General features: G+C 39.7%; 2 protein-coding genes across 3 annotated transcripts in view; one reads left to right on the forward strand and one right to left on the reverse strand.

Annotated features, from left to right (window-relative positions):
* rnf13 (ring finger protein 13) overlaps positions 1-2,292 on the forward strand; it is a 41,125-nt gene extending 38,833 nt beyond the window's left edge. The window contains exon 10 of the mRNA XM_023399842.2: positions 780-2,292. Coding sequence (XP_023255610.1) covers positions 780-1,150 — 371 coding nt within the window. The 3' untranslated portion in view covers positions 1,151-2,292. The remainder of the gene's footprint in view (positions 1-779) is intronic.
* Positions 2,293-4,009: 1,717 nt separating this feature from the next.
* Positions 4,010-12,924, reverse strand: LOC111650054 (profilin-2). Of its 2 annotated transcripts, XR_015436807.1 has the most exons (4): positions 12,593-12,924; positions 9,006-9,198; positions 6,044-6,374; positions 4,010-5,939 (listed from the first exon to the last, which is right to left on the reverse strand). XR_015436807.1 is itself a non-coding variant. In XM_023399836.2 (3 exons), exons 1-3 carry the CDS (start codon positions 12,719-12,721, stop codon positions 5,842-5,844), a joined length of 420 nt encoding a protein of 139 aa, XP_023255604.1. In that variant the 5' UTR covers positions 12,722-12,918; the 3' UTR covers positions 4,010-5,841. The 2 variants fall into 2 exon arrangements, 1 of the variants encoding a protein (XP_023255604.1); XM_023399836.2 differs by lacking the exon at positions 6,044-6,374 and having other exon boundaries at positions 12,593-12,918.
* Positions 12,925-13,318: the final 394 nt, after the last annotated feature.

The raw sequence follows: 13,318 nt of genomic DNA on the forward strand, positions 1-13,318 counted from the left end.
ACACTGACAAAGACCACAGGGACATTTCTTCCACAATTCTTACTCAGTCATTTTATTGAAATCATTCTTGTTACTGCTTTATTTAATATATAACAAAGACCCAGAATTATCTTTTTCTTATACCGTATAAACCTATTCTTGATGAGTTCGAAGCAATCAAGAGGTCTCAAGAGAAACGTCAACATTGCGTATGTTCTGTGTGACCGACAAGCTGGTTGAGTAACTCACCTGCCAGTTTGTTATACTATCAGGTGATTGTGGTCCCAGTCCATAGTGTTCTTGTCTGATGCCGTTTAAAACTGAGTGATTCAGTCCTCTAGACCGAAAAATAATCTGTGATGTTGCCTTTTACTCCATACTTGTGAAGTTCAAGGCAAAATTAAAGGTAGGGCTGCAATCATTAATTTTTTTTTTCCATTTTATATTTTATTTGCAGATTATTTTCTTGATTGACTAATATTTGGTCAGTAAAATGACAGAAAATGTGAATGATGCCCAATCTGAAGTTCAAAACAAAGAGATATTCAATCTTGTGTCACATCAGACAAAGAGAAGCAGTCAATCCACAGGTACGAAGCTGGATCGAGGGATTTTTTTTTGCTATTTTAGTTTGAAAAATTACGCACCATAAATTGACTATCAAAATAATTACCTTTTGATTTAGTGGCAACTGACTAATTGATTGAGCTCTAATCCTGAGGTCTGTGGGGGAATGTTAAAATAAGGCCTTATATTCAGGTAACAATACAGGAACAATAATCTGTCCTTGTTGTCCTCAGCCTACCACAGTAAGTGCGTGGACCCCTGGTTGACCAAAACTAAGAAGACGTGTCCGGTGTGTAAGCAGAAGGTGGTCCCCTCGCAGGGCGACTCTGACTCAGATTCAGAGGAAGGGGACAGCGGCCCTGACGAGAACGAGGAGGTGTCTGAGAGCACCCCGCTGCTGCGCTCTCTGGCCTCCACCAGCGCCCACTCCTTCGGTACCATGTCAGGAGCGTCGCGCTCAGAGCAAGACCAGGAGTCCTCCGAGTACGAAGACGACGAGCTGGACAGCAGCGACAGCGAGGAAGAGGTCACCGTGGAGACTGTGGTGGTGCAGATGCAGCAGCCCTGCTCTGAAGGCCTGGAGCACGACCTACCCCGAGCTTGACTGATTGTTGGCTGGCTGATTGGTCACTAAACCGCCTCCCCCACCCCACCCCCAACCTCACAGCTTCAGAGACTTTTGTTGGGGGGCACAAAACGGATTCATCATCTGAGTTCTTCTGTTACTGCTTAAAATACATTGTAATGTATCCTCCCTACAAGTTAAAATACAAATCTAAGTTTTCTTTTTAACATGATTATGGATAAAGTGCTGGTTTCTACATATGTGACAGGAAGTCAGTGAGCATATCACAAGGGCTGCTTGACAGACTTGACAGGACTGATGACACTGATGTACAGTAAACTGTTATACTGTACTCTGTTGAGTCATAAAAAAAAGATGATACACATGTTTTTTTTCTGTTTTAGTCACAAGTGAAAAAGTCCCAATCGCGCTTTACACAAAGTTCAGCAAAAGTACTATGTATATATAAAATATAGATCACATTAAGTTACATATTTACCTTTGATTATGTCCTATCTTATATGTTTCAGATGACTTGGAAGGTTTATTATTGTACATACATATTCATGCTAAACTGTCACACCCAGAAGCGCTATGCAGCATCCTTTTTGTAAAACTAACATTCAGAAAGTATAGAAACATTTAAAGCCACAGCAAAATGGTTTTGCCAGTTTATTTCTAGCCTGATGTGTGAAGGAGCCTCACTGCTTCTGTCTGTGTTTTTTGCCACAGTTTGTCTGTTACGGTGATTTACATTAAGAGAAACTGAAGCCAAACCAGACTGAGAAACACATTCAATGCAAAGAGTGTGCTCTCCATGTGACGTCGCAGTATGCCGTGGGTTACACCGGTTCAAAGTGTGAAGAGACACTTCTGTATCCACGCTGCCTGTGGTAAACTTCTTCTGGCTGCTCCAGACCTATCACTTCCTTTAACACAAGCAGTTACTGGTTGATAGGCCTTGTGATACACATTTAATTGACTTTATCTCATTTTAATACTGTTTATAGTAAATACTAAATACACTAATATGTTTTTTTTTTTCATAACATGGTTTGATTTTTGTTGACAAATCCTGTTGCCTTTTTCAGTTGATGTATTTTGTCTTGTCAGTGTTTTCCTGCTCATGTATGTCTGTTCTCAATATGAATTCACTTCAATAAAATGAAAATGACACTTGACCAGGAAACTTTCCACCATCAGTTTCATAATTGTGAATATATGTAATCCAACTTCCATCCTCCTGCAATCTCAGGCCTGTTGTCTGTACATAAACAACAAAACAGCTCCAATGTGTTCAACTGGAGGAAAAACACAGGGGGCCCAGTTAACCTGTAATGAGTAGTAGTCCAGTTGACCTCATTATCTGATACAGCTCAGCCTGTATAAGTTTGGCATGGCTCATTGAACAAATGGAAATTATGGGACCTCTACACTACTCCACAAATATCACTAATTTCTCAGATAAACAGTTTAATTTGACCTCTATACACAAAATGAGGGTTTCCAGGGGTAAGTGGGCAATGGTGGAATGTAATTAACTACATTTACTCAAGTACTGCACTTCTGATCCTGGTTGTGGTCCTTTAGACTGTGTTCCACCAGACAGTTTCCATTCAAACTTTTCTCATGGTTCTTTTTATTAATAATTTGAGGCCCAAATTATCCGATATTTTACAATTATTAGGATTAAAAGCCTGAAATATGAATCCAGGATGTGTATCAGAAAATTTTTTTTTTTCTTTTCCACTAATAATCTGACGTGCCAAAGACTTAACATTGTAACCGTTTGGAGGTGCCGGACCTGCAGGTTGGGAATCACTACACTAAACTACATAAGAGTATGTAAAGTAGTTCAAACTAACTCAAGCACCTTCAACAATAAAATGCTGCTTACATATCGATGCATCAGTGATGGTGTAATTTATAATATAACCCTCCTGAACAATTACTTCTACCTTTGATCCTTTTAACTACTTTAGATGTAATATTTATGCACTTTTACTTGAGTAGGTAGATTTTAAAAGCACTTAAACTTGTAATGGAGTGCTTTTACTTAAGTAAGGGATCTGGATCTTGGTCACCTGTTGATTTCAAGGCCAAGAATGAACCTTGATCTCAATTATAAACTTAAGGGGCTCAAAAACAGAATATGAGTTGTTTGTTATTTAGACTACCTTTGTTGATATAAATAGGGTGAACAACATAATAGAAACACTTACCAGTATGACGCAGTACAATTCAACACAGCCTCCAAAATGATCACACAGGGGAATTAACTTTCTCAAACAGTTTCAACACAAACTGAACATTATATGCTTCATGAAGGGAGGAGTTAATGCAGGACTGTTGTGTTACACCATTAGTTTTATCCGCATGTTTCCTAAATGAAAGCTCCAATCTAGCTACTAAAACGGACCTGGAGGTGAGACCGTTTCAACAGCCATTTCCAAGGTGTTAATGAGCTTTGAAACTTGCGCATTTTATAGTTGGAACAATGAACAACACTGTGATAATGACTGAAACAAGCCACAACTGACCTTTTCACTGTCTCGTGAAGCAGGAGTATCAAGAATTCAGATGGTTTTCAGTATTACTCTGCAAGGACATGCCTACATTTTAGGAAAACTTCTGGAGTTTGTAGCACTTTGCATTAATTCAACATTAGGCCTAAACACACGAGTAAACCTTTTCCCCTTGAGACAGACTAGATGCTTCCATTCACATCCATTTTTCTGTGTTAAGCCTTGGCTGCAGCTTTCTGTTTAACAGACACATGAAAGTGGTAATGATTTTCTCATTGGACTCTCTAAAATGAAGCGAATGAGCATATTTCCTTAAACGTTGGGCCATTCCTTAAAAGAGGCAGTTTTCAATGTGAAAGAAAAGGACAAACTCTTATCTGGTTGGAATAAATTTATTTGATCTGTCTGTAAACAAGGTGATAAATCAATTTATGGCATTTCTTGGTTTTATGCATATGAAATCAGATGCATTAAAGAGACTGTATCCCAGATGTAAGAAAAAAAAAAAAAAAAAAAAAAAAAAAAAGAAAGAAAAAAGAAAGTGCCAATGAAATGACTCCTTAGTGGACAGTGGGTAAAATCCATCTTACAACAGCAACAGATCTCTCTACATTATGGCACAGGATACACAGGTTCTGCAGTTAAGTTTCGACAAGACAACCATAAGCGTCTTTGTTCCAACCAATCCCATCTCCCATTGAGTGTCATTTCTACTTTTGAAAGTTTTTTTTTTTTCTTCAGTTGGACGTTAGTTAGCAGTACTGACCGTGGACAGACCGTGTGATACCCCAGAGCTCAGTTGACTATAAAGTAAAAGGCAATTTATTCCACAGTTTTGTAGTTGTCAACACAGCATGGGTTTGTACAAATGCAGTTTATTTTCTAAACAAAGAAGAAAGTGAAATGAGAATTTTCTTCAGATACTCCCACCCTTACCTTCCCTGTAGCTTCATATTTTTTTTAACCATAGTATGTATTTCTGTCTGGTTAGCGTTTCCTTTATCAGAAAAAAAGTTAGCAGTCATCCATCACATGATTTAGAGCAATTGTATAAACACCCGAGCTTCGACTACACTTGGTCCTATAAAAAGAAAAAAATTCAAACTGGACATACTCCAGATGGTTATATGCTGGGATATCTACTGTCCAAAAATGGCAGCCTTTCAAAAACGAAAAAAAAAAAAAATATATATTACAGGAGCTGGCAAACAAAAACAGTTTTAAGTGCCTGAGCCATTGTTACTGTGGAATGTCCATGGGTTTTCGTGTAGTCGGGGAGGTTGTGATGATGGGAGGAGAGGCTACCAGCATCTGGACGACACCAACACTCGCAAATCCGATTCATGATCGTTAACTGGGCTGATCCAAGCAGCCCCACACACATGCCACCCCCCCCCCCTCTGTGTATAAAATATGTCCAGGACAGTGCAGTGCATCTGAAAGGAGAGGGGAGTTAGAGAACTAGTTGGGTGGTGAAGATGAGAGTCTCCTGTGAGGTTTGTAGTGTCACCTGCTTTGAGCAAACAGGATGGGGAAACAGGGAAAGGGGAGGAACAGAAAATTTTGGCAGGAGTGTGGAGAGGAAGAAGGAGGTTGGGGTGGGGGGGGGTGCTTGCGTGGTGGGTGTGATGGGGAAACAACAGTGGATCAAGATATGCACGGAGTCTCCCCTCCCGGACATGATGGAGAAAATAAAAGGAAGACATGACGAGCTTGGTTACCGCTCAAGTGCTCCATAGGCATCGGCTGCTCAGGGAGGGAGTGTGTATGATCAGGATTTGGGGTTTTAAGTAATGGGCACCATGACAGAGCAAGAAAGAAAGAAATAACTACCTCAAATTGACGCTATAGCCTTCATTGTCCGAGTGTTTGGCCAGAATCTTTTTTTTTTTTTTTTTTTTGCTGGTCTTGGTTAAGTACAGATTTGTCATGACAACCTGTTAGCAACATGCTCATCTTTGCTATGGATCAACTTATAGTGCTTAAGGGGGTAAAGAGTACACAGCGCAAGTGTGTTGGGGGAGAGGGAAGAGGGCGGGTTAGGGGAAGATAACAAAAAAAAAAAAAGAAAAAAGAGGGATAACAAATGGGTAGGAGAGAAGGCAGAAAAAGAAAAACAAAGTAACTACCAACTAGGACTGGAAGTAGTGTGAAATGCAACAGGGTGGTAAGGGTGAGCTGCTAGGTGGCTGGGTACAGGCTGCTTTAGTATCCGGACTTCCTCAGGTATTCAGCCATCTGAAAAGCTTTCTTGTTGAGCTGCCCTCCATGGACACCTTCCTTCCCCATGACAAAAACCAATGCTGGAGTACACAAAGGAAAAAAAACAAAATAAATGAATAGACATGGTGATAGCAGGGCTGGAAAATAAATGTTTTTTTTTTCTTTTTTTTTAATATATTGTCACCTTGCTAAATGTGGGGCTACATTGTTGAGGACAGAGCCTGAACCCTGCGTTGTGTTAGAAATGCTCCTGGGATTTTGTTTAATTGGACTGTCCGGGGGAGAAAAATGGGTTTGACAGCAATTTGGGTTTTTTTTTGTCTATTTTTTTTTTTGAAGTTTTGTGTTTTTTGTTTGCCTTTTCATTTGTTTTTCTCTCTCCCTCAACTATGCCACATAAGCTACATCAAAACTAAACTAAAACCCTGAATCCCTCAAGTATTTTGCCATCGAGTATGCCTTCTTATTCAATCCGCCTCCATGGACCCCTTCTTTGCCCATTACCAAGACCAAGACTGAAAGAAAAGAGACAGAAAGGACATTTAGAGAAGGTGTGGAGATCACACAAGTGAAAAGAGAAGAGCACAGAGCCAAAAGCAGCAGGCAGACGAGACAGTTACGAAGGAGGACGATGGCACAAAAAGCACAGCAGCGCCTTTGGTCTGAAGGCTGTATTGAGCCTAAACATTCATTTTCTCATCAGTGCTGCTGGTGGTGAAACAACATGACATGTCACATTACAATTAGGAAGACAGAAAGTGAGTACAGCAGGAGAATAAATGTAAGGGATGCATGCAAAGCTGTTTGTCAGTGTGCAGACCTGTAAGTTTGCTTCAACATCTACTGGTTTCCACTGAGTTGTTGTAAGATTTTATTAACTAATAAAACTAATATCCATTTCCCATATCAGCATGCCATGGCCTCACAGAAACAATCACTATTGCCCCAAATCAATTACAATTAGACAAGCCACTGTAGAGTTTGAAAAAAGGCCATGTTTATATACATAATATTGCACTTTTAATTCTTAGGAACATGTCAGAACCAACTTGCTTTTAAATTCTCTGAAAAGCAATAATTAGTAAATATGAAGTTTACATAACAGATAGGCCAGACACTGATTTCATGTCTTAAAATCTGTTATACATTGTTTTTCAAATTCTGTCCAGCATATTATTGCCACAGCTGTTTGATCATGTACACATAATCTCTCAAAACCTTATGTGAAGTCTCTTCTGACAGCACAAATTATAACCCCAATATCATCACGCTGCATCTACAATGATGTATTTGGTCTGAAATATCTTGCCAATACACCCCTGGCACAATTTCAACCTGGATGGGAGGGATTGTATTTACTAGGCCACATGGCTGCCAAATCAGATACTTTAACTATCTGTGTTACTTTAGTACCAAACAATACCTGGTTGCTTGTCTCAAGTGGCTGGAGGTGTAGTGTCCCTGCAAGTACTACTGAGTTTACTGCACTGCACCCCACTTGAGGACACTAGTATTTATTGTTTCATCTGCAATCAATATGTATCATGCCAGCAGCAAAGAATAAGAAAGTGAAGCCTCTACTGACTACTAACAACCATCACTAACGCAGCACACATGCGGATACAGCAGCATGCTTGTGGTACCTCTCCTCAATACATGTAAGAGCCCTAAAGTGCCTCAATACTTATTTTACCAGGAACAGAGTGGAAGCATGTGAGCAGGGAACAGATTCATACTTTGTGGGTAAGGGGGGGGGGGGTGTTAACCAGGAAGGAGAAAGATGCATGCAGTTTAGGAAGTTTAGAAAATCCTGGCTCCGTGAGTGAGCCCCGTGTGCGTAGAACAATAACCAGATACAGTCTCACCTGTAAGTTTTAGTGGTGTCTGGGAAAAGTGGGGAGGATGTGGCATTGGGGCCCATACAGGCAACATGAAAACTGGCACAACTCTCAGGCAGGTCCCTAAAAGGGACTCAACTTCACTTTACTAACATGGTATCAATTTTTGTATGATACAAACAGAATTCATCATCCGTACTGTAAGAAGGGCCGTCACCTTCAACATATCACATTTTACAATTGTCAGCTTAGTGCATTTAAAAGCTTTTTTATTTATTTATAAAAACTGTAGATATCTATGCTTTTAAATATCAGGAAAATTCACACTATTTATGAATCAGTTAGACTTTTCACATAAAGACGGAATATCCACTAATTACATCATTTTATACATTTAGTTTGAGCATTATATTAAAAAAACAACTCAGCCTTTAAATAGCAATCCACGAGTGAGTTGTGATCTCTGTGGTGAAGTGGTTCAGATATGCAGTGCGCAAATCATGTGCCCGCTTTATTGTTGTTCTGGCTGACAAGCATGTAGTCTGTGAAAGTTACAGCCAACTGATACATCCATTTTACTCAATCACTTTTTGCTGTTGGATTAGAAACTACTTTAGGTATGCAACATCAATTCCCAAATAGTATAAGGCAATTTTTAAACTAACACCATAAATCTTATTGCAATACATGGTTGTTCAGTGAAATCTGTTATATAGAATAAATCAGATAAAAGCACGAGTTAAAAATGTGAAAACAGAATTAGGTCAGAAGGGCTCCACATATGCTAGGAGCCAGTAACAAACATCAGGCAGATATTAAAGAGGGGAAAGTAATAAATTGTCTTTGGTTTGAGATTTGTTTACCTGCAAGATGTCAAGTTTTCCCTAAAACTGCTTACCTAACAAAATGTAAAAATCACCCACAACTGACAGTATCAGCATAGAAGAATGACTTTAACACTTAACCTATACCCTGATCTAATAAACCTCTTGATATGAACTTGCCTTTCAGCTTTAAAAACAACCTGCCTGCATATTTCTACAGATCACATTTAGCCGAGATGTACTTGCTCCCCTAATAAATAAGCTGACATTCAAAGTTATTACCCTTAGATGCACAGACAGTTTAACACCTGTGTTTGGCATATATTGAGGAAAGGTGCATTTGAAAATCTATCCCACATGCATGGACAACACAGAAGTTATAAAAATAGCTAAACTAATGGCACTATATCAAAGCAGGCTAAGGTGTCACTGTAGCACTACTAAATTGTATGCGGCTAACAACAACACTGAATGTCATGCTCACCTTTGCCAGCTCTGCCTACAGAAACGTTGTATGTTGGCTCTCCTCCTTGACTCTTTGTCCGGATGTCCATTGTCCAGTCGGCTTCAATTTGGAGGCTGTCTCTGATTACGGAGCACTTTTTATTGCCTAAGGTCAGCCCACTGGTGAAGAATCCCTCCCGGTCCTTTCCTATTAGCACATCGATTTCGTCGGGCTAGAACAAATCACAAAAGCAAGTTGTCAGGTCAGTTGTCATCTGCCAAGCTGGATATCAATCCATTCAGCTAGAGATACTCTTTTCCAGTTTTCCTCAGAGGTTGATTGTGGGTGTATTCCCTGCTCTTGTTGAGCCCAATTCTCATCTTGCTCCAAATGTGGGTGTTTTGAAGCCTTTTGGGACCGATTAGGTGCTACACTATTAAACATTTTAATTTCTTTGCCTCTTTTCCTCCTCAAGCAATTACTTACAGCACTGCTGAGTTTCTGCATAATTTATTGAGCAACAAAATTTTAGAAAAAATTGGGAATTTCAAAATGTATTATCTTATACTGAGACCTCATGTATACTGATGATGTAGTATTTTTAAACAAATCAAAAGCAGTAAAATTCTTTTAGTTTTCATTTTGACAACAAAAACCGAACTGAAAATTTGTAAATGCCATTATCCCACAACAAATATAAAACTATAACTTAAAACACCTTCAATAAAGAAAAGTAATTAGTCTGCTCCCTTGGCTAATCTTATAACACAAGACCATAACACCACACTCCCACTACGGAGAAGACAGCTCACCTGCAGCCCTCTAGTATGGCTTTAACATGCAATACAAGGTTGCATACTGTCCGGTGTGATGTCCACATGGTGGATTCAATATCAGAAATTGATCACCGTGAGGATGAACCATGTTTAATTGTGATTGGCTTTGAGGTGCAAGCGTACAAATATTATAGAAAATATATTACTTTCCTTTATCTGAAAAGATGTGAAAAACTTAGGAGACTGTTTTCAGATGGTCTGAAGACTTCACTGAATTCATATATCCTTGCAGAATAATTATGGAGTAAACTGATGCTTCAGACAGCCTCTAGGGACAGTAATACTTGCAGACCAACTTTGAACTTCCCCCTCCTTATACTAGTTGCATGTAATTTTGGTAATCTAGGGCTCAAAGCATGTTCTGCTGCTGCACCTGTTTACAACACTCTACACTGGTGAAGCAGCCAAATGTGAAATGTTTAAAATGCATGTTTCATGAGCACCAACAGTGATAAAAATTAAAAACTAAATAAACCAAAGCCCCATCCTCAAACAGGTACAAAAAGTCCCTAGGTCTCATTTCATCTAAAATTAGATGTTTGTACAAAAACTAGTACATTTTAGTTTGATGGGATGTTTCAGTCAAAGGCACCTGGGGACTGCTTCTGTAAATGGCCAAGATGGTAAGTATAGGTATGATGAATGCCAATTAAGAAATGGGGCTGCATGTATGATTAAGGGATATGGTTATCAATATTTTATTATTTAATACCTGAAGCTTTCCAATTCTTTACAAAGTTGGCTTTTTTAGATTGCCAAAATAGTCCAAAGTTCTCAAATATCTGTGTCTAAAGACAGCCATCTATCACTTCACATTAACTGATAAAGATCTTTTAAAATGGCTTATAGCCATAGCCAAGTCTTGTCTTATGACTACTTGGTACTGAGTATTTAGAAAGAATATCCAGCCCTTGACAGATTTTTTTTTCTTAAAAAGTGCATAGTTTGTTTAAAGACATAGCTGTCTTTATTATACAATCAGTATCAAGTCCTAAAATCTCAGAGGCCCACTGCAGCTGGCAAAAACCATTATCCTCAGAAATTTCCTTTAACGTATGACCTCTGCTAAATTTCCACTTTTTAAACCTTAAACATGTACAAAATGCATTTCACCACTGTCGTTATTTAAACATGTTTGTTAAATCGTTTTTTTTTTTTCTTTGAACCAATCTGCAGAACAAAAGGCGTCGCCCCTCAACTGTAGAACTGCACAGTCATGGCACACACGAAACCCTTCAGACAAAAAAAGAAAAAAAAGAAGGGGAAACTCTAACAGGCTCAGATAACATTAGCATGACGGCTAGCTACATGTCGGGGCCCGGTTGGCTAATTAATTACACCAACAGTTTTCCCTATTGGGATCCAGTGTTGTATTCCCAAACGAAACTTGCACCGCAGTTCCATATACCATGTGTTAACTTGCTGCACTCCCTTAGAAGCCGATTTCGTTTTACCAAAATTTTAGTCACCGGGTTTGAACCAAACCAGGCTGGCTAACGCAAATAGTAAGCAGGTAATTGGCTTTGGCTCCGGCTCCACATAAGTTTTTTTTTCCACATCGATAAGGTAAAAAATGTCCATTTGTTGAATTTGTTTCTTCATAGCATAACGATACCCTGCCTTAAGCCCCGAGAGGACACTCCCAAGTAATGTTAGCCATCAGCGGCACGCTCGCTCATAGTTCATTTATCTGTAGCGTGGGTGATCATTTCGTCGTCAAAATGACTACAGGTTTGATACACTAACGCCACGACTCGTGCATTTACTTTCTCACGAATATTTAAATTACTCACTAATAATTTATTTAACAGACAAAATGGAGGCTGAAGGAAGCGCCGGAGACGATTGTTTAGCCAAGTTATACTTTCATAGTTGCTGCAATCGTCTCATGTTTACGTACGGTATCTTAAAAACGTAATAAATCTGAAGTGTGTAAATCTGGACCGCTGGTGCATATTTTCACCGAGGACCAAGCGGCTCGATTTGCACCCATGAACAAAATGAATAAGAAACTGGGAGTGTATCCGCCATCTTGGAAAATAAGGGGCGGTAGCGGCAGTGTGATTCACAGAAACCGTATAGGAAAAAAACGAGACAGACCAGCAGCAAGGCAGCATGCCTGGGACGCATGTGAGCACCGTTCACACTGCGCTATTAGCGTTAGCTAATAAAGATTTTCCAGCAGGGATGACCGGCCTGATTTGAGCTAACCGCCAGCTGTAGTGTGCTAATCAGTGTTAACATTAAGTTGCAGTGCTGGTAGACGTTGTCTGCTGAAATCACATACTATGAGTTTGGTCTTTTAGACACGGACGACACAATACATGCAAAAATATATTTAGTTTGGTAATGGTTTAGATTGGATTCTTGAAATTTGCTATGCTTTCTGACCGGTAACACGAGCAAACACGGCTAGTTAACGCTAGCTTGCTTGCTAGCGATGCTAAGTTAGCCGTTTTAGCTCGAGTTCGCGATATCGTTCGTCACTGGCTTGGATTATTTCCCACTACTCTGGTGATTATTTCTAAAAAATTAAAGACATGAGTCAAGCGAGTGTATTAATTGTACTGGAAAGAGAAACAAAAACGCCACAGATTAGTGATAGATTGAAAAGCAGCAGTGCATACGTGCCAATGCATCTTGTGTGTGACCACCGGATACCATGTGTACCACACCGTTCGCCTTATCCTCATTCACCAAGGCCTGGCTATGCAGATAAACGCGCCGGCATGCAAAATGCACATTTTCCTCCAATCTAACCTTAGATATTGTCAAACGAAGCGTACTAACCGTAATGTTGGCAAAGGTACCGCCGACAAACGATGCCCAGACGTATTTGGCGTCCGTGTACCCAACAATGGCCGCGTCCTGGCAGCTGCCATCAGCCATCAGGTTGTCCACGTAGCTTTGCCAGGACATGTTTGTGAAATTAGTTCTAAGATGAAAAAGTACGATGGGTCAAGTTGGGTCACAAACGTCTCTCGAGCGACGAAGACACTGTGAGGAAGCTGTATTTATCGATGGTTTAACGGGCCTCCAGCAAGCAAAACCCCCCCGGCTCCTTCACGTCCCGGCTTTCTTCTGGTCTAGGCAACGAAGAGAAGCCGCTGCAATCGGACAGGCGCTTGGGTGTAGTCCTTACTAAATCACTCCGCCTCAGTAGTTGTTCGCCTCGCTGCCTCATTGCATATTATACTACGCCGCGGAGGAATACATCATGCTTGATCACGATGGCAATAAGCAAGACAGACTATTTTTTCTTCAGTGACTCAAAGATTTGTTTTCAACTTGACAATTATTTATATTTTCTTGTGACCATTTTATTTTGTTGAGGTTAAACCTGTCAAAACAGTTTTAAAGTTGCAAAGCAGAATTTAGTCATTGTTTCATTGTTTCATGCTCATATAAATCTACAAGATTTATTAAGGTAAATTGGTGCAATGTATATAATTAAAAGGTAAAATAGTTTTTAAGACACAATTTACATAAATTTTTTACCTCCTGAGTCACATTAGC

This window comes from Seriola lalandi, unplaced genomic scaffold (assembly GCF_002814215.2).
Source record: "Seriola lalandi dorsalis isolate HSWRI2012SDOR001 ecotype SW California unplaced genomic scaffold, Sedor1 jcf7180002052122, whole genome shotgun sequence".
NCBI classification, from domain to species: domain Eukaryota; kingdom Metazoa; phylum Chordata; class Actinopteri; order Carangiformes; family Carangidae; genus Seriola; species Seriola lalandi.